Consider the following 25,859-nt stretch of genomic DNA (forward strand, 5'->3'; position numbering starts at 1 on the left):
TTCCCCCATGCTCTCTTTTCACCCTAAAATAATTTTAAGATTTTATTTATTTCTTCATGAGAGACATACAGAGAGGCAGAAACTCTGTATGAGAGTTTCAAAAATAGATCATTTTATGTTCTGTATTATCTCCAGGAATGTAATTCTGACAGTCTAGGGTTTATATTTATAGAAAACGATGTTTATAACTCGTTATAAACCTAATCCAGGATACCTGAAAGTATTTTTCAAGAGAACCAAACCCCCAATATTTATTGTCTCTTTTCTCTGAACATCTGAAATCGTACACATCAGTAGAAAAAGGGCAGCTGTAACATTTCCATGCGTTTGCTGAGTATGGACTGAATAGGAAAGTGTTTAAACCTCTGATATAAAAAGTAAATTATTTTTATTAGATTACATTTCAGTATATATCAGAAAGGTAAAATCACAGTACTTTAGAGCTAAAAAGAATGTTGGAAGTTTTCTAGTCCAGGGACTTTATTTTTCCTAGAATATTATAAATCCTGGTATGTAACATTTTTCTGTTGAGGAGCAAAAAGATACAGTACTTTACTACCCCTAAACTCTCTAAGGGACCTTCACAAAGCCAGTTTTAAAAGTATCATAAAATCCAAGTTCTCATCTTACAGATGAGGAGCTAAAGCACAAAGCAATTGACTAACACAACTATTTGTCCATAAGACCTAGATGTTGGGAAGCTTCATTCTACTATTCTCTCTGCTTTTGTCTGTCTTTGAATTTTTCATGATGTAAAGTTTTTAAAAACCTACTGGAGAAACTAACGAGAAGACAGCAGGTTGTTAGCATTCTCAGCTTTAAAACTCTAGTTTTGATATTTTATGAGCAGAGGATCTGTAACGTAATTTGTAATTATTTGTAATTATTTTTCTGAAAGACAAATTTCATACCTTAGGGCCTGTATTTATGGATAAGACAGCTGGTCAGTCAGCCTCTAACTACCTGCCCTAAACTCCGTTTTGTAGTTCTCTGCAACTCATCAAATATCCACTAACTGTTGTAAAAGAATGAAACTGGCAGAAAAGAAAGCCCAACCACTAGTGCTAATAAAGAAAAAGGATAGTTCGAGAGAGAAATTATATGCTACCCTGGCACCTGACAATTTGATGGTAAAGCAGATCTGGGGATGATGTAATCCTCTTGAACAGCAAGGGCTCTGGAGCATTCAGATTCTAGAAGGAAGGAAATTAACTATTTGTCAAAATGATTTAATGACTATTAAATCCCAATTTAATTCTCGAAACAACTGTGATGCATTATCCATGTTTTTTAAGTGAGGACCTTGAGGCTCAGAGGTTAAGGTACTAATTTGTCCAAGGTCCCAAGATTCGTGCATTGTCTACTATGTGCTAACATTTACCAAATTAAGTAAGACAAGCCCCTGCTCTGAAGGATTCACTAATAATGTGGGAGATGGACACAGAACATGATGCTATCGAGGCATAGAGGACTACTTTTTCTTGAAAGCCAGGATAAGTCTTCACTGAGGGAGTGACACTGAACTAATTTTAAGAGGATGAATAGGAAATTATGCAGCAGAAGAGGTAGGTAAAGACACTCCAGGAAAAGAAAATGGCTTGCATGAGTTTGTGGCATTGTTACAGGACATGAATACATTGTCATTTAGGTCATTTTTCACATACTCTAAACATTACTGTGAAGTTGAAATCCCATCTCTTTCATTGTGTAATTCAGCTATATTAAACACTTTCTGATAAGGGATACAAATACATTTTCAGAACAAAAAGGGGTAATGAGTACTCAGTGATTATTTATTAGACCCGACTGAGTTGTCTAGGGAGACTTAGAGCTTTCAAGGCCCAGCTAAGATTTTATTTTTTTATTATTTTGTTTTAAAGTTTTTATTTATTTGTTTTTGTGAGAGAGAGAGAAAAAGAGCACGAGTGGGGGGAGGGGCAGAGGGAGAAGCAGGCTCCCCCGCTGCGCAGGGAGGCCCATGCAGGGCTCCATCCCAGGACCCTAGGATGGTGACCTGAGCCAAAGGCTGTCGCTTAACAGAATGAGCCACGCAGGCGCCCCCAGCTAAGATTTTAAATTGTAAGTCTGCCTTAGTATCAGTCCCCATGGTTAATGAATTTTCTCCATAATGCTTAGTTGCCCCAGTATTTGAGCAGTTAATGAAGAAGGCTAAAATTTGGGGTACCTGGGTGGCTCAGTGTTGAGTGTCTGCCTTCAGCTCAGGTCATGATCCAGGGGTTCTGGAACTGATTCCTGCATCAGGCTCCCTGCGAGGAGCCTGCTTTTCCCTCTGCCTATGTCTCTGCCTCTCTCTCTGTGTCTCTCATGAATAAATAATTTTTTTTAAAAGGCTAACATCTATCAAAGATTGGGGTTCTTTAAGTTGTTTGAACCTGCAGAACAAGGTGTACCAAACTGAAGGTCAATTGCTAAAAGGGGTGTGGCCCTGAAGTCAGGCTGGACAGGAAAGAGTGGAGCCAGAGGGAGACTGATAAGGGGGAGAAAGGAAAGAAGCCACAGACTGGGAGCTCTGAAGGTTGGAAAACAGGTCAAAGAGGTTGAGGGATGGAGATACTATAATCAGGCCACCTCTCAGCGGTTTAGCGCCGCCTTCAGCCCAGGGCGTGATCCTGAAGACCCAGGATCGAGTCCCATGTCGGGCTCCCTGCATGGAGCCTGCTTCTCCCTCTACCGGTGTCTCTGCCTCTCTCTCCCTCTCGCTCTGTGTCTCTCATGAATAAATAAAATCTTAAAAAAGAAAATGAGGCCACCTGTGAAAGGAAAAACAAAGTACCTGGCATTAAAAAGATAGGACAGGTGGGCATGAGTCACCATCCATGATAAAATACACTCTCCAAGTGTATTTGTTTTGCATATTACTTTTTCTTATGGAATACAAATGCGGGGTGGGGCTGGGGGAGGGTTCTACTATCGTTTTACATTATTTAAAAATCCAGCCTTTGGTAATTTAAGAGGTTGCCAAGACCAGACTGCAAAGGGCCTTGTATTACCATTCTAAGGAGTTTGAACTTTATCTGGAAGGAGCTATTGAAGTGTTTTAAATCAGAGAGTAACGTGTTCATGTGCACACTTCAGAAAGAGTACAGTGACAGTAGCATGGGTAGAGAGAGGCGGACTAGCTAGGAGACTCTTATGGTCATGAGGTACAAAGACCAAACAGAGGGCCCCCAGGTGGCTCAGCGGTTGAGTGTCTGCCTTCAGCTCAGGTTGTGATCCCCGGAATTGAATCCTGCATCAGGCTCTCCACAGGGAGCCTGCTTCTCCCTCTGCCTGTGTCTCTCATGAATAAATAAAATATTAAAAACAAAACAAATACCAAACAGAAGTAATTAGTGGAGGCTGAGAAGAGATGATGAATAGGAAAAATATGAGAGAATCTGTGTAACCAATTGTAATGTACAATTTTGTATTGCTTTACATTTTTTTGTTACTGTTTCATCTGGTTTAATGTTTTATAAAGGTTAAAAAGATAAAGTCTGTAGATTAAGGCAACTGAATGACAATTGAACTATCATGAAATTATTAAACTGTGCTGTATTTAATGTGTGGCATTAGAGTAGCATTTAACGTCCACCCACCCACCCGCACCCCTTATCACAAAGATATCTACCTCCTAATCCCCAGGACCTGTGAATATGTTGGGTTAAATGGCAAAGGAAAATAAGGTGGCAAGTGGAATTAAGGTACTAATCTGCTGACCTAAAAATAAGGAGATTATTCTGGGTTTTCCAGATGGGCCCAATACCATCCCAAGCGTCCTTAAAGGGAAGAGGTATAACCCAAGGGAAAAGGTAATTGGAAGAGTGTCAGAGTCAGAGAGAAATGTGAAATACAGAACAGTCAGAGAGAGATGCAACCTTTCTAGCTTTGAAGATGGAAGAAGGAGCCATGAGCCAAGGAATGTAGGTGGTCTCCGGAAGTCGTAAAAGACAGGAACAGGTTCTCTCCTAAAGCCTCCAGGAAGAAATGTGGTCCTTCCAACACCTTGATTTTAGTCCAGTAGAACCTATGTCAGACCTCTAACCTACAGAAATGTAAGGTAATAAATTTGTGTTAAGTTCTCTAAGTTTGTGGTGATGTGTTACAGCAACAAGAGAGAACTAATATACTCAGGCCAATTTTTGGTCATCTTTATTTTGGAAACTCTTTCCTAGTTTATTTTAGTTATCTCTGTTTTGGCAGTACTTTGCTGGTTTGTTTTGAATTTCAATAAATATAGAATAACAGAAGCAAAAAAAGGATTGCAGTAGTAGGTTAGCTTCATGATCCCTTCAGCCACCTTCCTATTTTATCTCAGGTCACCCAGGGATAGTCTCTAGAAAGATGTGGTTTTTGTTTTGTTTTGTTTTTTAATTTATTTATTCATGAGAGACAGAGAGAGGCAGAGGGAGTCCGATGCAGGACTTGATCCCAGGACCTCAGGATCACAAGCTGAGCCAAAGGCAGATGCTCAACCACTGAGCCACCCAGGTGCTGCAAGATGTGTGGTTGTTTGTTTGTTTGTTTGTTTGTTTTTTATAGACTATCAACCTCAAAAGGTTAGGGATGTCTTCTTTTTTTAAATGAAGAAAAGTTCTTGTTAGAACTCAAACTAGCCCCTCCCTGCTTCACAGCTTCCACATGGAGATAGGAGCCTTGAATTAGCCAGTGAAAATGTATCCATCACCTACCCCCAGAGAATCCAGCCCAAAAAGCAAATCTATACAACTGGAGCTTTTTACAGACTCCCCCTGGGGCAAGGAAACTGTTCACAGAGAAGGCAGAAGTTAAAACCATGGGTACCAGCAAGGGAACTTGGGCCATGGAGCAGGAAGCATGAGGTATTCCCCCCACCAACCTCTGCCAACCTCACATACGGGGGGCTTGATGCCCTTCTCTGCCTCCGACACCTCCCTGTCTTCTCTGAGAGTTGACGGTTGAAGCATCTTACCCGATGGTGCTGGGGATACACAGAGCCCCCCTGTCTTTCCCAGACTCTGTGAAGGCAGTGCCCTTTTCTAGCCGCACAGCTCCTGTTGAGCAAAAATCCTTTTCTTCCCCCATGAATCTTATGCCAGTTTTGAGGATGCTGTTACATAAAGTATTTGTTGATTTTTTTTTAAGATTTTATTTATTCATGAGAGAGAGAGAGAGGCAGAGACACAGGCAGAGGGAGAAGCAGGCCCCATGCAGGGAGCCCGATGCGGGACTCGATCCCAGGTCTCCAGGATCAGGTCCTGGGCTGAAGGCGGTGCTAAACCGCTGAGCCACCCGGGCTTCCTGTATTTGTTGATTTTTCTTACACTCACCCTCAAAAAGGTAACATTAAAGCAGGCACCTTACTTAAGGCTGTGTACTGACTTCACGACCAGTCTTTAACACTGTTTGAAGCTTTCAGATTCATTCACCTGTCAATCAAGTTCTGATCCTTAGAACTATTTACTCATAGGCCTCCTTCTACATCGATGTCTATACCAATTGCTGGTGAATCTGAATCTCTGGAAGAGGACAGAAAAGGTGGAGAGACTCTCAAAATCCATCTTGGAATAGCAGGTATGGGTGTGTGGCTCATTGTTTTGTTTTTTCCCTATTAGACACCCTAAAAGATTCCCAGAGTCCCACCCACATTTAAAATTCTGTGGGTAGATGGCTTGAAATGTGCCAGAAAGAGTTTTAATTTTGCAGTATTAAGTATGTAATTTTTGGTTAAGCCAATGCTTCATTTGTCTAAAACGTTAGGCCCTGACAGATTAAGAGCTAGATGTTGCAGTGACACACGCCCCCGTTGTGTACCGCGGCCCTCCAGACGCCCCAGGATACTACAGTAGTTGGCCCACTGCGCCAGCCAGCTGTCAGACGTTGCTTCTCCTCCGTGGATCACGTTTGTCTGTCGGTGGTTCCCAAACACGAGTGGACATCAGAGTTCACCTGGTGTGCTCACTCGTTAAACCTGCAGCCAGACAATTGATTCGGTGGGTCAGGGTTGGGGCCTAATTGCATTACCTGGTTCCCCAGGGACACTGATGCTGCTGGGCCCCGGGCCACACCGGGACACTCCCAGCCACAGTCAGAGTGGGCTCTGGGAGCCAAACTGGGGTCAGGGCGGGGAAAATGTTAAATTGGCTGAAAGAAAAAGGATTTAGGAGTTTCCTTCCTTCTCTCATATGATGTGAGGAGGGCTCTTATTTGTAAGAACAAAAAGAAGGGTGTAGTGATGCGGATTAACACTTGCACCACCTTTCCAGATATGCAAAGATAAGGTTTCTTACAGATAATAAGGACTACAAATCTCCTGATTTAGGATCAGTGAATCCTTTTCGACTTTCAACCTTTCCATTAGCTCCTCCTCTGCAGTACTTAAATATTCTGAATTCTTTATTTAAAAACAAACAAACAAAACTCACTGACCCTACATCCTCTGTCTACTGCTCTTCTGTGGGTTTGTGCTCTTCTTTCTGTGGCCTTGCCTCCCCTGCTTCTCCCGTCTTCCCCTCCCCTCTCTCACACCTATTATAGCCAGACTTCTAGGAAGAACCTGCTGGGTGTCTATCCCTAAATACGTGTGCCACCTGGCTTCTGGCTTCTGCCCTGCCTTGTGATGCCTCCAGTAACATGACTGTCAAAACCACCTGTGGGCATTTCTTCTGCTCTCAACTGATGTGGCCTCTTTCTTGAAGCCTTCTTTTCCCTTTGTCCCCACTTCTCTGACCTTTCCTTCCCTAACTCCTCAGAGGCCTCTTCATCTTCTTCCACCTTCCTCTTAAATACTGAGGTTTCACAAGGTTCTGTTCCCTCTACTCACTGTCCCTGCACAATATCCTCTATAGCCTTGGATTTAACTATCACATAAATGTAAAAGTGAATATAAATCAAAAGCTTTGGTTTACAGATCTGTGTTGCCTCCAGACCTCCCTCCTAAACTCCAGGTGCACATTACCAAATGCTTTTTGGGAAGGCCCACTTCATGTTCCTTCCGTGTTATACTGAAATCCATCTGTTCCTTTCTCCTCGGCTAAGGGCAGCCTGTGTGGCTCAGTGGTTTAACACAGCCTTTGGCCCGGGGTGTGATCCCAGAGATCCTTTCTCCTCGGCTAGATTCCAGGTTCTTCCCAATCAGGTTTTGTCTTTGTACCTCTAGCATAATGCCAGGGGCACAGGAAAAATTCACTGCATAGCAAATGGATGTCCTCAGGCACCTCAGGGTCTGCGCACCTGGCACAAGTCTTCCCAACTCTTCCTCCTGCATCTTGTCTTTCTTCCCCTAGCAAGTCGAGCCCAGCCACTTGTGCCTGCTGACCACCTCTTACTCTCAACTGGGTTACTCTGAAAACCTTCACTTCACCCACTGTTCATCCTGCTGTCAGGATGTAGATTTGGTCATGTCACACCCTTGCTGAAAGCCATTGAATTATTTCCTTCATTAAACCCGTAGAAAGCCCTCACTACCAGGCATCTGTTCATCTCTCTTTTCCCTTCAGTCATCTGCCCAACTACCCAATGTTCTGACTGTACCAGACTGTCTGCTCACTGCAAATGAGGAATCCTTTTCCCAACCAAGTCTTGCTAGAGTTCGTATACACTGTTAAAGACCTAGAGTTAACCTCCTCTTTGAAGCTGTGCCCCCCACCACCACCAGGTAGTGTTCAAGGGTACTTGTCCTTTGAAGCTTGTATTTTAGTGCTTGCCACATTGTATTCTAACTGCTTCTACCTCTAACCTCTGAGCATTTTTTTATTTTTTTATTTTTTTTAAAGATTTTATTTATTCATGAGAGACACACAGAGAGAGGCAGAGACACAGGCAGAGGGAGAAGCAGGCCCCATGCAGGGAGCCCAACATGGGACTCTATCCCAGGTCTCCAGGATCAGGCCCTGGGCTGAAGGCGGCGCTAAACCACTGAACCACCCAGGCTGCCCCTTATTTTGTTTTTTTTTTTTTAAGATTGTATTTATTCATGAAAGACACAGAGAAAGGCAGAGACATAGGCAGAGGGAGAAGCAGGCTCCCCCCTGGGGAGCCCGATGTGGGACTCCATCCCAGGAACCCGGGATCACCACCTGAGTCAAAGGCAGATGCTCAACCACCGAGCCACCCAGGTGCCCTGAGCATTTTGTACCCCCTATGTCTTGTCTATTGGCACCTGACTTGGTGAAAACAAAAAATTATTGAATGAATAAATTTTGAAAACCAATAGATAAATGGATAAATTAAAATCTGAGCCAACTCTAGGAGTAAATGGTCAGTCCTATATAGTTCTCAATATGAGCCAATACGGGGTTTCGATCTTGCTGTAGCTCACTTTTGTGTCCTAAACACAGGACTAGATTTGCTGGTTTGGATTTCTATCTTTTGGCCTGTCAGAAGTGAGAAACCTTTGTAGAAGGGCTAGGTCGCCCCAGTAGCTTCCTTGTTTGGCAGCATTTTTTGGTCTGGCTGCATCCAATATCATTTATAGAACTGCTGCTATCATTGCTGTGTTACTCAGTTGGCTTCCAATTGCCTCTAACGTGAAAAATCAGTTCTAGTTTCTAAATATTTCATGATAATGGAAATGGCCACAGTTTTGCATTCTGGGGAACCTGGTTCTGGAAAGACATAATTGGCATCTGGAATATGCATATTATCAGGGAACTGCTAGGAATGGCTTTGACACTGGGTTGGCTTTGGGGGCTTTTTTTTTTTTTGGTGCATTTACTTTGAAACTAAATACTATAATCAGTTCCTGAGAACTTTTATTCTTTTATTGTCACTGCTACACTCCATGCTGTGTTGATTTAAACCACAGACATTTGCCCAAATTATAGCCTAGCACTAGCAACACTAACATGAAAGTAACAAAGTACTCTTTAGTTTACTGCCGTGATGGGGTTTCTGAGAGCAAGGTTTCCTCAAAAAGCATACCCAAACCTGGCTATTTTGTGAATATAAGAATACATCTGACTCATTTTTATTAGAGAAATACTGAACGTAAGAAGCGAAATGGTTTTAAGATAGAGTGCTGTCAAATCTTATGAAAAAAAAAAACCTATTTCTTTAATAAACTAAGGTATTTAAGTTTTTTTGTATTTCTTGCTAAGCGGTTGTTTAATTGTGCCAATTTAAAAGGGTCTCTTTCACTTGGTAACTAATTTTTCTGGATAATGAACTTGGCAGTTTCTAAAATCTGCAGATAAGAATACAAACTGACCATTGACTTGTCAACAGTAATAGTAACATCGCATTATAACATATTGCAGATCTTTCAGCGAAGAGTGCCTCCGTTCCCGAGGAACTTGGTGCCTGTGGTCATTCTAGAACATCAAGCTATGCCAGCCAGCAGTCGAAAGTATCAGGTAGAGGCTAACGGAGCCGTTGAATTCCCTTGACATTTATGACTCTAGAGGATTACTTGAAACTGCTGGGGTGTGGGAGAAGAAAACTTGATTGCACTGTAGTTGATAGCCGTAGTTTATCCAAAGCGCTCTTCTCTGGCAGGGTATAGCACATGCCACTCCCGGTCATCCAGTTTCTCGGAGCTCTGCCACAGGAGAAACACGTCAGTGGGAAGCACATCAACAGGAATCGAAAGCATTCTAGAACCGTGTGATGAAGTTGAGCAAAAAATAGCCGAACCAAATCTTGATACAGCCGGCAGAGAAGATACAGCTTCAGAACTGCTCAGCAGGTATCCTTTCAGTCTGCATGTAAAGCGGGAGAAAAAAAAAAAAAAAAAACAACTTTGTCTTCATAACATAAGAAAAAGGAGGAAACTTTTTTTTTTTTTACTTATTTGCAAAGATGCGCAGTGAAGCAAGATTCTGTAGAATCTCAGCTGAAGCGAGTTGATGACACCAGAGTGGATGCAGATGATATTGTGGAGAAAATACTACAGAGTCAAGATTTCAGCCTAGATTCCAGTGCAGAAGGTGCGTAGATAACATTAAATGTACATACATGTCTGCACCCCAGGGTTGTGTGGTCCGTGTGCTCAGCAGGAAAGGAGCTCTACATCACACTGACTATTGGACATGTGTAAAATAAAGTTAATTGCCCATGAAAATCTGAGGATAACTTCATAGCTCATTTATTTCCAGGAATGGATTTTAAATTTGGAAAATAACGAACTTTAGTTTAAGAATATCAATCTTAAAGAAAGGTTTTATTGTGTCTGCATCAACATCCACCATGTTCATATACCTTATGGCGGATGTCTACATCTGCTGTGTCATAACTAGACACAAGTACTTCATATCACTGTGCAATTTGGAGGGTTAGGTGGTGATCTTAAGATGATAGTGAATAATAGAATACTTTATTCCCTCCTCAGCATTTGCATGAAGGCTGAAAGTTTACATGCTACCAGTGAAAGGTGTAATTATTCAGGCTGGTGTGAACAGAGAAGAGTTAACAATGGACTTAGTTTCATTATGTAACTGGTTATAAAGAGAAATAATTAAACCTTACTTGTGGAAATGTATAGGAAAAGATGTCTTCTTTACTCAGTTTTAAAGAAAGCTTTAAGGAAGTCGAAGAGAAATAACTATTAAGATATCTAAATTGCCTGTTTGAAAACGTGCGTGTAGCTTTTAAAATTATATTTCATTAATGAAACTGAAACATGAAATATGAATTTTGAATATAATAGGAATATTATTTGACAATAATATAACAAGTGTGCCTAAAACAAGTATTTTAAATATGAATTGCAGAAGAAGGCCTGAGGTTATTTGTGGGTCCTGGGGGAAGTACAACCTTCGGCAGCCATCATCTTCCAAACAGGTATGTGGTCCTGATAATATCTTATTAAATAAAGAATACACTGACTTTTTCTTTTAAATGTTCTTGAGTGAAAGATGAAGGTTACAAAGTTTACATTAGATTGTGGCTAGAAAACACATATACTGCTTCCATGAGAAGAACTGCAACTCTGAGTTTTCCTTATCTTGAGTATGTTTGAAATTTTTTTATATGTTTATTTGTTGGTGTTCTTAAATGTGCTTTTAGAGTGTATTAGTAGAGGACCAGAAGAGCACTGGGCAAGATGCAATGAAAAAAGATGTTTAGAAAAGGGTTCTCAAAAAAAAAAAAAAAAAAAAAAAAAAAGGAAAGGGTTCTCAGTCTTATATTTTAGAAAGAGCAAAGCAGAACTGCATTTCAGTCAGTGACCTTGTCTGTTATGAGCAGTTTCACAGCCACTCAGCAGCACACACTTAATATTACCTTTTTTGTACTCCTCTTTTCTCCACCCTACAAGATTCTAACATACCTACTAAGAAAAGTTCAGGAAACAAAGCAGACATGAGGTTCAGATTCAGATGAAGAAAAGACACCTGCCAGACTTATCATTGATTCCCAGCACTGCAGCAAATCTTAGTGAGCACAAGTGCTCAGAACACATTAGGAATGCTGATCTCTGCCCTTATGTGCATCCCTGATACTCAGTATTTTTGTGTAATATTTATGTAGAGTTCCAGAATAAGTCAGAGTTGTGTTAGGGTGCCCCCTCGGTCAGTCCAAGACAGTTATTTTATTCTCTAATGCTCAGAACCTGAAAAAATTTCTCATTCATTTTCCCCACCAGTACTCATTTTATTGAGTACCTCCTATGTGTCCAGCACATTGCAAGGTCTAAAAGATATGAAAGATACAGTAAATTCCTATAATCAGATGTGATAAGTAAATAAGAGAGGGACATATAAAGAGACTGTGAGGAAATAGTTAATTTGAACTGGGGTTTATGGGGATCCCTGGGTGGCGCAGCGGTTTGGCGCCTGCCTTTGGCCCAGGGCGCGATCCTGGAGACCCGGGATCGAATCCCACATCAGGCTCCCGGTGCATGGAGCCTGCTTCTCCCTCTGCCTGTGTCTCTGCCTCTCTCTCTCTCTGTGACTATCATAAATAAATAAAAATTAAAAAATATATTGAACTGGGGTTTATGGAGGATGTAAGCACAATTTATAGTTTTCGTTAACTCTCACTGACTTATCCATTCATTAAACTCAGTAACTATTTATTAGGCCAAGTCATGGGTAAGGATACAAAACAGACCCAGTTCACCCTCAGCTAGTTTTTGTTCCTAGTACATAGGGTTTGGCAAATTCAGCCTGTAAGCCAAGTTGGCCCACTGCCTATTTTTGTAAAAATAGTTTTATTGGAAGACAGCATTTATTTATTGATATATTTTCTATGGCTGCTTTGATGTTACAGTAGCAGAGTTGAGTAGTAAAATAGAGACCACAATGGCCCACAAAGCCTAAAATATTTATTATCTGACTCTTTCTAGCAGGTGAGATAGACAAACTAAAATTCATAGTAATATAGTAAGTACTATAATACAGAGAAGTAGAGGAAACTCTGAGTGACAGAGATGGGACCTCACTGACACAGAGAAAACTTCCTAGAAGGTTGACACCTGAAGAGAGTTGGGGAGAATTAAAAGGTAAGTGGGGCTTAACAGGTAGATATGAGGAAGACAAATATTCCTGGTAATAGGTTCAAATAGAATGAACTTATAGGCATAATAATCATAATATATAATCATATAATAATAAATAAAGAAAAATTTTAGATAACACTTATTGAGCTTTTATATATGCACATGTATGTGTTTCATTCAGTTCTTACATTATCTCTTTCATTACTCACAAAGTACTATTGTTAGTATTTAAAAAGTGAAAACAAAGAGGTTAATTTTCCCAGAACCTTAAAACTAATAAGTGATAAAACCAAGATTCAGGGGCGCCTGGGTGGCTCAGTTGGTTAAGTGGCTGCCTTGGCTCATGTCAAGCCCTGCCTCAGGCTCCCTTCTCCCTCTCCCTCTGCCTCGGCCACTCCTCCTGCCTGTGTTCTCTCCCACTCTCTCTGTAAATAAATAAATAAATAAAATCTTTTTTAAAAATCATTAAAAATTTGGGGGAAAAAATGATTCAAACTGCTGTCTCTTTGAGTCCAAACACATTCATGGTACTGAACCATCATACCTTGCTGCTTGTGAATAGTATAACCTACTTAGGGAGCTGCCAATAAACAGGTACTTCGGAGGAGGGGCACATGAAGGGAGCTGTGGGACCTGAGTTGACAACAATCTCAAAGCCACATTGTAAATGGCCTCTATCACCACAACCAAGAGTTCATTATCCTTTTTTATCACATGTACAGTTTGATCATTCTTTGCAGGAAAGTGATCTATCTAATGGGTTCTTAGGAAACTAGCCATAATTTGGAGGTGGGGAGGAGAGTGGAGCGAGGACAGGGACAGGTAGAAAATAACATTTATGAGGACAGTGATAGGTATGGTAGAAAGAACATGTATTTTTGAGTTAAAGAATTCATATCCTAGCCAGACCATTTTGGGGACTCAATAAATCTCTTAACCTTGGTGGAATCTTAGTTGCCCCTGGTGACAAGTGGGAATAATCATAGGATTGACTTAAAGAGTAAATGACATAATGTACTCCATAAGCTCTAGCAATTATTTAGGTAGAAGAACAGCAAACAATACAGTTCCAACCAAAAGGGACCAAAATGGTAAATGCCCCAAAGCACAGGCTTCCTCTACTCTCATTTCAGGCTGCTCAGCATCTAAGGCAGAGTTCTGCCCCTATCTGCTTCACTGATGTGAATAACCTCTATAAGGCTTACTTTCCTCACCTGAAAAATGGGAGTGATAAATACTACCTAACTCATAGGATTTTGCAGAGGATTAAGTTTGATAACTTACAGAAAGCATTTAACACAGCGCCTAAGACACGGACAGCTCTCATTGTTAGACTAGTTGTGTATATATAGTTGTTTTCAAAGAAAGAAAAATAATTTCCATTTGAGAGAATATCTAGAACCTAGGATATAAAGGCATTCATAATTCTGAGTCCCACTCCCTTTCCAAATGAATGTTAGAAGAATCATCACCCAATGCATGAAATCCTAAAGTGATAATTAGAAGTTGAAGTAAATGATTAGTGTCATATGCCACAGAAAGGCTGAGGAATGTTAGAGACAGTGTATCGTGGTGAAAGAGAATGGGGGACGCCTGGGGGGCTCAGTGGCTGAATGTCTGCCTTTGGCTCAGGCTGTGATCCTGGGGTCCTGGATCGAGTCCCGCGTCGGGCTCCCTGCGTGGAACCTGCTTCTCCCTCTGCCTGTGTCTCTGCCTTTCTCTCTCTGTGTGTCTCGCATGAATAAATAAATGAAATTTAAAAAAAAGAAAAAAAAAAAATGGGCAATGCAGTCAGACATGGGTTTCATTCCTGGCTTAGCCATCATGACCCAGCTTGGCTATGATCCTGACAAACCACATCTCTTACTTGCCGCCAAAAAGACATATTGCTGGGGTTAACAACACAGGCTCTGGAGTTGGGATCCCCAGGTTCGGTTCCAAGCTCCACCAAGTATCAGCTGTGCATCTTCAATAAGTTATCCCACTTCTCTCTGCTTCAGTCTCCTCACCTACAAATACAAAATAGTGACAATAACAGAACCCACCTCATAAGAGTTGTAAGGCTTAAATTAAGCGAGGTAACACATGTAAATGACTAAAACAAAATCTGGCATGCAGTAAACATTAAGTACTTAATATGCACTCATTAAGGGTCTCTTGAAGAGTTATTGTGGAGAACCATCTATTGAAGTGCCTAGCACAATACTTGGATACATAGGCTCTCCGTCACTAGTCGGTGTGTATCAGAAGAAGTAATATGTTAGCAGTAGATCTGTTCTGAAAGAGAAACTGGCAGCATAGGAGGAAACTAGAATCGTTTACTCAGGCGCTGAAGAGGCACAAGAACCACACACACGTAGTTAAGAAAGGGAACCCATGAGAATGAAGAGAACAGAGCAACAAGCAGTGGAGACCTGGGGAGGAACATCCCTGGTAATCCACTTGAAGCTTAGCAGATGCAGCCTGACCAGCTCAGCGATGCCTACGGAAGTTGCAGGGTTCCCCCTCCCCGCTTGCCTTTGAGACAGTTTCTAACCAAAAAAAGTCTGCTTTCATTTGTTTCTATTCCTCAATATGATTTTTCTTTCATCTCTGGCCACTTATAAAATCTTATCACTGGTTCTTAGCAGTTTGGTTATGATGTGCCTTGGTGTGTTTTTCTTTGTGTTTATTCTGCTTGGGGTTCATTGAGCTTCCTCGATCTGTGGTTTACAATTTTCATCAAATTTAGAAGTTTTCCAGACATTATTTCTCTCTACCCCTCCTTCTGTTAACCTACAGATTCTAGCCCCAGCCTCCATGAGCTCTGACTCCTGCACTCAGAAAGACCACCTGGCTATGTCTGGGCCCTCCCGGCACTGCAGGCTGGAAAGACCCTGAAGGAAACTTGGGGCTTTCTTCATTGCTTTCCCTTCTCTCAGGACCAGTCCTGTACTGCCTTTTGTCCAGGGTGTGAAACTGTTTACATGTTCTGTAAAAATGTTCGTTATTTAGAGCTAGAGGGATCTCCTCCCTCTTCTTCTCCCCCTGATCATGCTCTCTCTCTCTCTTTCTCTTTCTCTCTCTTTCTCTCCCTCTGTCTCAAATGAATAAATAAAATCTTTTAAAAAGGGGAGGGCGGTGTGCCTGGGTGGCTCAGATAGTTAAGCATCTGCCTTGGGCTCAAGCTGTAATCTCCAGGTCCTGGAATCAAGCCACATGTCAGGCACCCAGCTCAGTGGGGAGTCTGCTTCTCCTCCCTCTTACTCTCTGCCTGCTCATGCCCTCCCCCTCCCCTCCCCTCCTCCCCTCCCCTCCTCTCCCTTCCCTTCCCTTGTCTTGTCTTCTCTTCTCTCTCTCTCTCTCTCCCCCCCTACCCCACTGTCTCAAATGAATAAATAAAATCTTAAAAAAGGGATCCCTGGGTGGCGCAGCGGTTTGGCGCCTGCCTTTGGCCCAGGGCGCGATCCTGGAGACCTGGGATCGAATCCCACGTCGGGCTCCCGGTGCATGGAGCCTGCTTCTCCCTCTGCCTGTGTCTCTGCCTCTCTCTCTGTGTGTGTGTGACTATCATAAATAAATAAAAATTAAAAAAAAACAAAAAAAAAAGCAGGAGGGAAAGCTAGATCCTGTTACTCCATCATTGCCAGAATAGAACTGTTTAAGGGCTTCTGAAAGCCAGTGTGCAGGGGCAGTGCTCACCAAGGTTCCTTCAAATTCTGATTGTAGCTATGAATGATTGGTCACTGGTGTTCTGTTGACGATGTTCCTGTTTCTTCTGCAGAATGTATCTGTAAGAACAGGAGCCTCTGAGCAGTCAACTGAGAAGTCCCAATTCAGTCCACAGTGGGCTGGTGACCACTACATTACTCCCATTTTTTTAGAATTTCCTCTTAAAATTCCATTACGGGAAGAGACCAGTCATGGTGGCTGCCTCTGGTCTTACTGATCTCGGGCATACTCACAGTGAAATGGCCAGGTAATGCAGCCCCTGGCATCTTGACTCATGAGGAGATGGGTACTGATGATAACTTGAAGCAATAATACCCTCCCTTCCATGCAACACCACTACTTCAGCTCCCCTCCTGACTACTCAGGAGGGCTTGAGGATCCTCATCTAAAAATAAACTCACCTGCCATCAAAAAGACACTGTGCTTTTATAGACTTGTAGAAAATCTTTATCCTCCCAGATGAAGAAACAGGAAACGTGTGTGTTCATTCCATTATAACATAGGGCCAAGGCCGTAGGTACACCTGCAGTAACAAACCTTATGTGGATGAGGCCAGTACTTCATTTAAATGTTTTAGTCAGGGGATCCCTGGGTGGCCCAGCAGTTTAGCACTGCCTTCAGCCCAGGGCCTGATCCTGGAGACCCGGGATCAAGTCTCACGTCAGGCTCCCTGCATGGAGCCTGCTCCTCCCTCTGCCTGTGTCTCTGCCTCTCTCTCTCTCTCTCTCTCTCTCTATCATGAATAAATAAATAATCTTTAAAAAAATGTTTTAGTCACAAAGCTTGCAAATTTGAAGTTTTTAGTATTCTCCATATTTCGTTAATAGAGGTCAGTCAGTATCTGGAATATCAGGGCAAAGGCTAAGCTGCTATAACAAAGATAACCAAAATACAATGGCCAAGGCTGATGAGACAGCTTTGCCTCAAAAGGTGATTCACTGACCCAGATTCCCTCCATTTTGTTCTTCATCTTCCCTACCTGTTGTCAAACTTGGATGGCTACCAGTCCAGAGCAAGCAACTTCTCTTTAAGCAAGTGAAACAGAAATTGACAAGATCTGCATTCATGTTCCTTGCGGGGAACTTAGTCACATGCAACACCTGTCAACAAAGGAGTTTAGGAAATGTGGCCTCCAGCTGAGAAGCCTGTACAGCCTATAGCCAGCTGCAACCATGAAGAAGGAGAGGATAGATTAGGGGGACAACCAGCAGTATGCCAGACTAAGCTAATGAGGAAATAAACCCCTCCTCAAGTCACTTTAGGGACACCTGGGTGGCTCAGTCAGTTAAGTGTCCAACTCTTGATTTCTGCTCAGGTCATGATCTCAGGGTTATGGGATCCAGTCTCCATGCTTAGCAGGGAGTCTGCTTCTTTCTCTCACTCTCCCTCTCTCTCTGCCCCTCTGCCCATTCTCACACACACTCTCTCTAATAAATGAATATATCTTTTTTAAAAAATCACTTTAAATCTTTACACCAGTATAAATTACATTACTGACCAAATATGAAGACATTTGCATAGGGCCCCTAGGTGGCTCATTAAGCCAAGGCCTTTTAGCTTGAGTCATGATCCCAGGGTGCTGGGATTAAGCCCCACAGTTGGGAGCCTACTCTCCCTCTCCCTCTGCTCCTCCCCCTGCTCATGGCTATGCATGTTTGCTCTCACTCTCTGTCAAATAAAATCCTTTATAAATAAAAATAAAGGGGTTGGCATGTTGACTAAAAGGATTCTTGTACTTTCTAGAAAGGTAAATTAAGACACTACACCCTAAAAATGATCATCCGTTAACTCTGCAAGGCCTGGATAAATTGCCAGTCAGTATATACTCTTGGATGAGACTGATTTCTAGGATTTATATATAAACATGTTTCAAGAGAAGACTTCTTGCCACAGGTCAAGATTTAGGAACAGTACTAGATTATTGTAGGAATAAATGTGACTAGACTAATCCAATGTACTGTTTATAAACATTTAATATTTCAAGTATTTTCTATCTGTGATATCTTTAAACCTTGTGGAAACCAAAGCTAGTAGAAAATGCCTAATTCACCATCTCTTCAAGCACAGGGTTAACTGGAACAACTTCAAGCATTACAGCTCAAGATTTTGATTTTTTTTTTCCCTCCTATTGTAGAGTGGGGTCTGGAGCTTATGAACAAGTTGTGATCAAACGCTAGAAGTCAAGCTGGTAAACTGAAGTTTCCCTGGGGGCTTGTGACGTGGGCGGTCAAGCTGTTGAGGCACTTCATTCAAGCGTTTATGAGAAAATGAACATATTTTATGAAAGAAGCATGTTCCTCGATTTAGAGGAAAGCCAACACTGATTTCTTCTCTGAAAGTGCCCACCACCATCCTGTCCCACCCACCAAAAGGAAGCATCAGAACCATAGTATCAAGGTGCTGTGCCTCATGTCTTTAGGGGTACACAGTTTCTGTGGTCACAGCCCAGGATAATGAAGCCTGCTTTTTCTTTCAAAATATCCGGGTGGGAAAACAACACTATGCATCTGAGTATAGTTCAGTACTGAAGTGTAAAACCTGTAGTAGAGGTGCTCAACAGGTTTGGGCTTTAATTATTTAATTTTAATGTTTGGGAAGTAATAAGTGAATAATTTGAACCCTATAAATTCTGTCAAGATAGTTATAATCTCTTAAGGAAACCTTCCATATTATATACTACCTACACTATTGTACTGATTATTAACTCTTCCTGATTGAATACTTGATATAAAGTTTGGGTGTTCATGTTTTGGGAAAAATGTTATACAATTTAAACGTGTAGAATGCTTAATTCTAAACGTATCCGTCATAAATGGAATAAGTGTTTAAGTCTGAGCTATGTGAATGAGTGTAATGCCATTATTATGCAATACGTATTGTTACTAGTTAATGTTAAATGAGCTGGAGAACTACTAGCACTATATATGAGATTCAAAGTAAGTTTAATATTTAATAGGTTAGGCTCCCATAAGGCACCTTATTAGCTGTCTAACTGAATAAATCTGCTGGTTTCAGGAGTCAGAATTCAGGACAGGAGGAAAATTGTAGCATGATCGGAAACAGTGGCCTTTTCTGTGTCAGTTCAGACTTACTGAAACTGAAAATTATTCCAAGGAGGTGCAGATAAGACAGGGGACAGCAGCTTGACATTATTGACATGGACATAACTCCCCACAATGGGATACTATATTTTTTTTCGTTCGTATAACAGTAGCTGTTTTGAAACAATAGAATATAACATAATCTAGTATAGTTTTAAAGTAAGAATATCTGATCTGGATCCAGTTTAACAAGCTCAGCAGATAGACCATCTTTTTTTAATCAGGTGGGAAGTTTTTCTGGTTTTATATGACAAGTTTTAGTTTTCTTGGAATCACTCAGTCACTGAAGAAAAATGCAGATTCTATAGAACCAGACCTTACTTTCACAACTAAGCCCAAAAAAATGTGATATGTTAGAATAACTTTGGTCTAGGTATTTTTGTGTTGGCAAAGTAAGGGGAAAATGTATTAAGAGAATATTTCAATGTCCAAATGTAGAGCTTTGGAAAATTTTGAGTAGTTCATGCTAGGGTTTTTAGTTCTTTAACATTTCAAGGATTGGGTATTCTAAAGTAATCCAGTTCTGTAGCAAATAGATATTTTTAAAAAGGTGAAACCCCATTTTACAATCTTTTGAATGTTGAGACATGGGGTTTCTGAGTCATTAGTAATACTTTTGTTACTTTATTTTGAGAGGAAAAAAATTTACCTGACCACTTAAGGAAAATGTTAGCTTAAGTAGAAAAGACTTGCTTGCTCTCTATGATTATCAAGTGAGTTGATCCATCCATTATATATTATGGGGGGTGGGGGGAAGTAAAAGTTTTTAATAGAGATATGAAACTAGTGTTTAGAGGTATTTATGACATGTTTTAAGAACATATTTTTCTATTTTCAAAATATTATTTCTAGGCTATATTTTTTATCAGCACTTCTGCAAATAATTTTGCTGTTTTGAAATGATAAAAGCTATTGAAAATGATAAAAACAATTGTAAGCGAGGCTCAGTGAGGACATTCTTCAGATATATAAAAGATACCATAATCCAGGCATTGTCCATCTTACTCATCCTTGCCTGCCCTCGGCCTGATACCTTTATACAAGATTGGCTCTCAGTATTTAAAAAGATATAGAATTATTTTTAAAAATCATTTTAATAGATACATTGATTATGGAAAAGTCAGCACAAGTCTGGATTCATTTTATTTTGTGTGGCATTGGCATACTTTGCAATCACATTTATTTACAGTCTGCTAGAAATACTTGTTAAAGTTTGCATAAATGTCTCCCTTTACTGCGTTTTCTTAGAGCATGTACTGTGTAGCTATATGTTAACCATGTAGCTGTTTAAAAAAAAAAATGCTCTTTAAATACTAAGTACCCTTTTGGTTCCATTTGGAGTTTAGGAAATTGGATTTGAAAAATTAGATCTTAATAAATTGATCTTTAAATATTAAAGTCAAATTTCAAATCACTGAGTCTTGGAGAATTTACAAATGTATAACAGTCTTTTTCTAATTCTATCCTAGACAAAGATTAATGATATATTAAAGCTATTTATTTGTGGTCAGATAAGGAAGTCTTAAATACCCTATTTGGGGGAATACAGAGACTTGATCAGAGCCAGCCTTCTTGTGAAGGTCACACTTCCCGTGACTGGAGCTGGTAACTGAGACCAGAGCAGATGTAAAGGCATCTGCCAGCAGCCCTGGGCCACCAGTTTGCATTTTGATGGTTGAGTCCCCTTTGTAGTGTTGCAGGCTTCCACCTGGTGTGGATTAGTACTTAAAATCTGAGAACATCTTGACCAAGAATCCTAAAGTCCATCATCTCATTCCAGGAAAATACCATCAGAGTAATGATACCCAAACTTAGATTATTTTGTTTCACTTTTTAGGAAAACTCTGAGCCATCGAGTTCCACCACTTAGCCCATTTGTTACTAGAAGGAAAACAAATCTTCAGCTAACCTCCAGCCAAAACATTGCTCCAGAAGTAATTTTAGACTGTGATTTCCATGCCAACTAGACCACTTTGCAAGCTCAAGCTAACACTATTAAATACTTCATTTAAGTACTCTGAAGTGTTAGACTACCTAACACTTACATAATCCTCTATAATAATGCTTGGAAGAACTGGGCTTATATGATGGGCTTGCATTTTATTTTAACAGGTCTAACTGAGACAGTTCAGAAATTATACTTGGTTGGTTCTCTTAGATGGTACGTCATTGTGAATATATTCAAGTACTGTAACTGAAATTGTTAATGCCCCTTTCTATGTTGGCTTAGGTACTATGCATAATTTTAATAGCTGAGATGTTTAAGAATATAAATTCTAAAAATATAAAGGATGATATAAGTTTTAAGACTACTCTGGAATAAAGGCCTTATTATTACCTTATATATGTGATTTTTCTTAAGAGAATATATACACAGTATATTTTAAATAGTCATGTAGGTGGTCTCTAGCTACTCCCTATATGATAAAGCTGGCAAAATTTTTTATTTACACAGACAATATAGTCTGCATTTACAAGTGTTTATGTTCATCTTACATATATAACAGAACTCTCTTGCTGATAGTCAATGACCAAATCCCATGCAGAGGAACACAGGATATATTGTTTGATTGTTTTTTGGAAATACATCTTATTCTGAAAGTTAATATACTTGTGCGTATTCATGTAAATGTTTATGAAAAAATTGTTATGGAAGTGATTCCATTAGTATTGTTCTAATACTTGGAAAATGACCTTCATATTTATATATTTCTTTGTTTTACTGTACAACTATAAATCCAGGAAATTTTTTTTACAAGAAAATTTTATTGTATTTGTAATAATGTAAAGGTGAATCTTATACCTGTTCAATAAAAATCATCTTAAACTTTACAATGTTTATAAAGTGTCAGTTAAGATTCTGTCCGAAATCTTGTCAGCTTCTTGCCAAGGTAAGAAAAAAAGAGAAGTGAAAGGTCAGGAGAACTTTTCCCTGACAGTTTCCCCTCACTTATTACCAGGTGGTATAGCACAGACCTGAATCCTCCAGTGAAAGACCCTTCTTTTGAACTCTGAGGATCGCCCTGCAGTGGGGGAGCATGGGCCCCAGAGTAAGACAGAGTGGAGTCTGAACTCAAGCTCCCTTCTGAACCTGTTTCTAATCCAGATGAAGATAATACTATCACTAACTCTCCTGGTTGTGAGCAAGAAGCCATGAGCTATCAGGAAATAGCACAGTAAGCGCTTATATCGAGCCAAACTGTGCCTTTGTGCAAGCAGCACCTACATGCATACCTCAATTCTAGTGTTAGACACGAAGATGGTCAATAAATATGCCACTATTCGAGGGTAAGGTCCCCACTTAAATGATACTCAGGGAGATTCCTGGGTAGCTCAGTGGTTTGGCGCCCACCTTCAGCCCAGGACCCAGGATCCAGTCCCGCATTGGGCTCCCTGCATGGAGCCTGCTTCTCTCTGCCTGTGTCTCTGCCTCTCTCTCTCTCTCTCATTAATAAATAAATAAAATCTTAAAAGCAAATTTAAGTGATACTCAGTGTCACCACTGTACAGACTAGTCCTCAGAGGAAAAACCATGCCAGCACATTCCCTCTGCTGACATTAAAATTACAATAGTGGGGTGCATGGGTGGTTCAGCGGCTGAGGGCCTGCATTTTTGGCTCAGGGTGTGACCCTGGGGTCCTGGGATGAAGTCCCACATTGGGCTCCCTGCAGGGAGCCTGCTTCTCCCTCTGCCTGGGTCTCTGCCTTTCTTGCTGTGTCTCTCATGAATAAATAAAATATCTTTAAATATATAAGTAAGTAAATAAATTAGTTAATTAATAAATAAATAAATAAAATAACAATAGGAAGTGGAAGAACAGTGCTTCAGTATGGGTTTGGCCCCACGTCTTTGTCTTTCTCGAAGATCGCCGAGGCGTCCTGGAGAGTGCGGGTGATGAAAGGTCACTGGCACGGAGGAGCCAGGAGCCGTGCGGTGCTGGGAGAGTGCTGGGAGAGGTGACACAGGGATAACTTGGGGATAACTTGCTGCCCGATCACAGCAGAAGCCGCAGGGCCCTCTGATCTGCCCTCAGCTCCTTACCCACGTCTCCGGCGTGGTGTCCCCAGGCCCAGGCTCCGTAGAGTTTACCCCTCTCTCCCTCCCTCCTCCTGCCTCACCACCCTTGGCTCCTTCATTCCCACAGGTGCACCCCACAGACCGGGGATGGACCAACCTTTTCTCCCATCTGCCTGATAGGAAACTTGGGAGAGTTAACCCATCCCACGTTACACTAAACGTAACAAAAGTGTATGAAACAGAAAATGCTTACACGTGGACATCCCCTGAGTCGATGACGCCTACTCTACTCCCTAAGGCCCCATGGGACAAGGAGCCTGAGACCTTCCTGCGTGAATGGCTTCAGACCCCATTCCGAGGCCCTTAACCCCTAGAGATTTCTCCTTCACCATTTCTCTTCAACTGACTTCACCACTAGACCTTTAAACCAGTTAGCAGTTATTTTCAAGTAAAACTGTAAGAATCTTCAAGTTATTTTGCTGCTTATTTATATTGGGGAGTTCTCAAACCAAGAGTGCAATTACCTTTAAGTGGGAAAAGTGTGCCACCTTGTGGTAGTTAGCTTCAGTGATTCAGTTCAACTCTCCCAAGTGACCCTGTGTGTGCCCTTCTTTCCTAATATCCTGTGGAACTAAGGAAAAATACATTTCTTCAATATCAGTTTTTTTTTAAAGCAAACTCTCTTCCCAACACGGGGCTTGAACTTACAACCCCCAGATCAGGAGTTGCATGCTCTAACCACTGAGCCTGCCAGGTGCCCCTTTCCAGCACTCATTTTACACAATTTGAAATACTTGGAAAAAAGATTTTGAGGCGTCACAGACTCTTTCCCTACTTAAGGGTAAATTGCCTTCCTTTGATATGGGATTAGTAAAAGATGGTTGGCTCCATTCCAGAAGGATTCCTCCTTAGGACCGGGTGATCAGCCCTGGCTTCCAGAGGGAGGAGGCTAAACGGGGCCCTGGAGCCTCGGCCTCTCCAACCAAAGCAGGGGATCCGGGGGTCGAGCCTGCGGTGGGGAGCGGGGAGCGGTGCGGGGAGCGGTGCGGGGAGCAGCGCGGGGTGCGGGGAGCACGGAGAGGGGAGCGGTGCGGGGAGCGGTGCGGGGTGCGGGGAGCACGGAGCGGGGAGCAGCGCGGGGAGCAGCGCGGGGAACGCCCAGAGCTCAGTGTGACTCATTCCCGCGGAGCCCACACGGGGAGGAACGGGGAAGGCCGGACTGCAGCCCCGCGGGGGGGTGGCACTCGCAGAGCCCAAGGAAACGGGCAGAGCACTGGTGGGTGACTTCAGAGGAAGGGGTTCCTCCCTCTAGTCTCCCTCCCAAACCCCGAAGAGGATTTGTGTAAGAAGCCTGGCGGACGGCACGCGGCCTTCAAAGCCCGGTTGCATCGGAGATGAAACGTTCACTGTACAAGTGTCTGGCTTCCAGCTCCTACGAGCTTGCTTTGGTAGATGTCAGGAAACCCCTAAGTGTCCCCTATGTCGGGATGGCCCCGAAAGTGTGCGTCCTGGCGGAGCGGCTGGCGGCCGCGAGCGCATTCCGCGATGGGCGGCCTGGCCTGGGCGGTCGCGGCCCCTCGGGGCGGTGCAAGGTGCTGGGGGGGCTGGGGGCGCTGAGGGGCTGGGGGGGCCTGGGGGGGCTGGGGGGGCCTGGGGGGCTGGGGCCGGGACTGAGAAAGGCACCTCAGGGAGAGCCCGCCGCGGGAGCCTCAAGGAGCCGCAGTGCCGGGGCCCTCGGCCTTAGCCCATGGAAGCAACTGGAGCAATCTTTAGATCAAGGGCCGGGCAGTGCTAGTGCCTGGTGACACACATTGCACGTCTGCTCCCGCAGGGGCTGTGGCCATACTCCCCCGTCTTGAGAAGCCGGGTAAGCCTTCTTCTCCTGCACAACCGCAGGCCATGGTCGTTCAGGGCAGCGCAAGTCCTTGGAGCAAACACCAATGCTGAGGGCTGCTCTTCCTGCCTTACAAGCCTTGGGTTCCAGTCCAAGGATTTTCCTACACAAAGGAACAATCTGCCCCCTGACAAAGGCACTGGTTCTTGCGAAACTGGAATCTCCGTGTAGTTCCAGTTATTGTGAATTTAAGAACTTTTATTGACTCTAAGGAGTGAGAAGGGCAGGAGTACAAACTATTCGGGGACTTTTTTTTGTCCTTAACAGTCTGGATGTTTTAGCATAAACTTGCATTATGCTTTGTTAAGAAAAAAGTGATCATTAAAATTTGAGAAAGGAGGGACCCCTGGGTGGCTCAGCGGTTAAGCGTCTGCCTTCAGCCCAGGGCGTGATCCTGGGGTCCTGGGATCGGGTCCCTTGTCAGGCTCCCTGCCTGGAGCCTGCCTCTCTCTGTGTCTCTCATGAATAAATAAAATCTTTAAACAAATTAAATAAATAAAAGATTTGAGAAAAGAGAAGAATGAGAGAGCATGAGTGGTAGGGGGGCCAGGGGAGAAGCAGGCTCCCCGTTGAACAGGGAGCCCGACACGGGGCTCCAATCCCAGGGCCCCAGGATCATGACCTGACCCAAAGGCAGATGTTTAAGTTCTAGATGGTTATGAATTGTCTCCATTTTTACAGTTACTTTTGCAATTTAAATTTGTTTAGTTCATAGAAAAA

At 42.2% G+C, this 25,859-nt stretch overlaps 1 protein-coding gene across 4 annotated transcripts in view; it reads left to right on the forward strand.

Moving 5' to 3' along the window:
• The window catches only part of EEIG2 (EEIG family member 2), an 89,602-nt gene extending 65,938 nt beyond the window's left edge, over positions 1 to 23,664 (forward strand). For 2 of the 4 annotated variants that reach the window (XM_077905681.1, XM_077905679.1), the window contains 6 exons: positions 5,450 to 5,553; positions 9,237 to 9,332; positions 9,475 to 9,664; positions 9,778 to 9,905; positions 10,689 to 10,758; positions 18,261 to 22,062. In XM_077905681.1, coding sequence (XP_077761807.1) covers positions 5,450 to 5,553; positions 9,237 to 9,332; positions 9,475 to 9,664; positions 9,778 to 9,905; positions 10,689 to 10,758; positions 18,261 to 18,303 — 631 coding nt within the window. In that variant the 3' untranslated portion in view covers positions 18,304 to 22,062. Of the gene's footprint in view, positions 1 to 5,449; positions 5,554 to 9,236; positions 9,333 to 9,474; positions 9,665 to 9,777; positions 9,906 to 10,688; positions 10,759 to 12,262; positions 12,419 to 18,260; positions 22,063 to 23,092 lie in introns of those variants that run through there. The other 2 variants (XR_013384640.1, XM_077905680.1) reach the window with 2 other exon arrangements.
• The last annotated feature ends 2,195 nt before the right edge of the window (positions 23,665 to 25,859 follow it).

Source organism: Canis aureus, chromosome 8 (genome assembly GCF_053574225.1).
Source record: "Canis aureus isolate CA01 chromosome 8, VMU_Caureus_v.1.0, whole genome shotgun sequence".
NCBI lineage: Eukaryota > Metazoa > Chordata > Mammalia > Carnivora > Canidae > Canis > Canis aureus.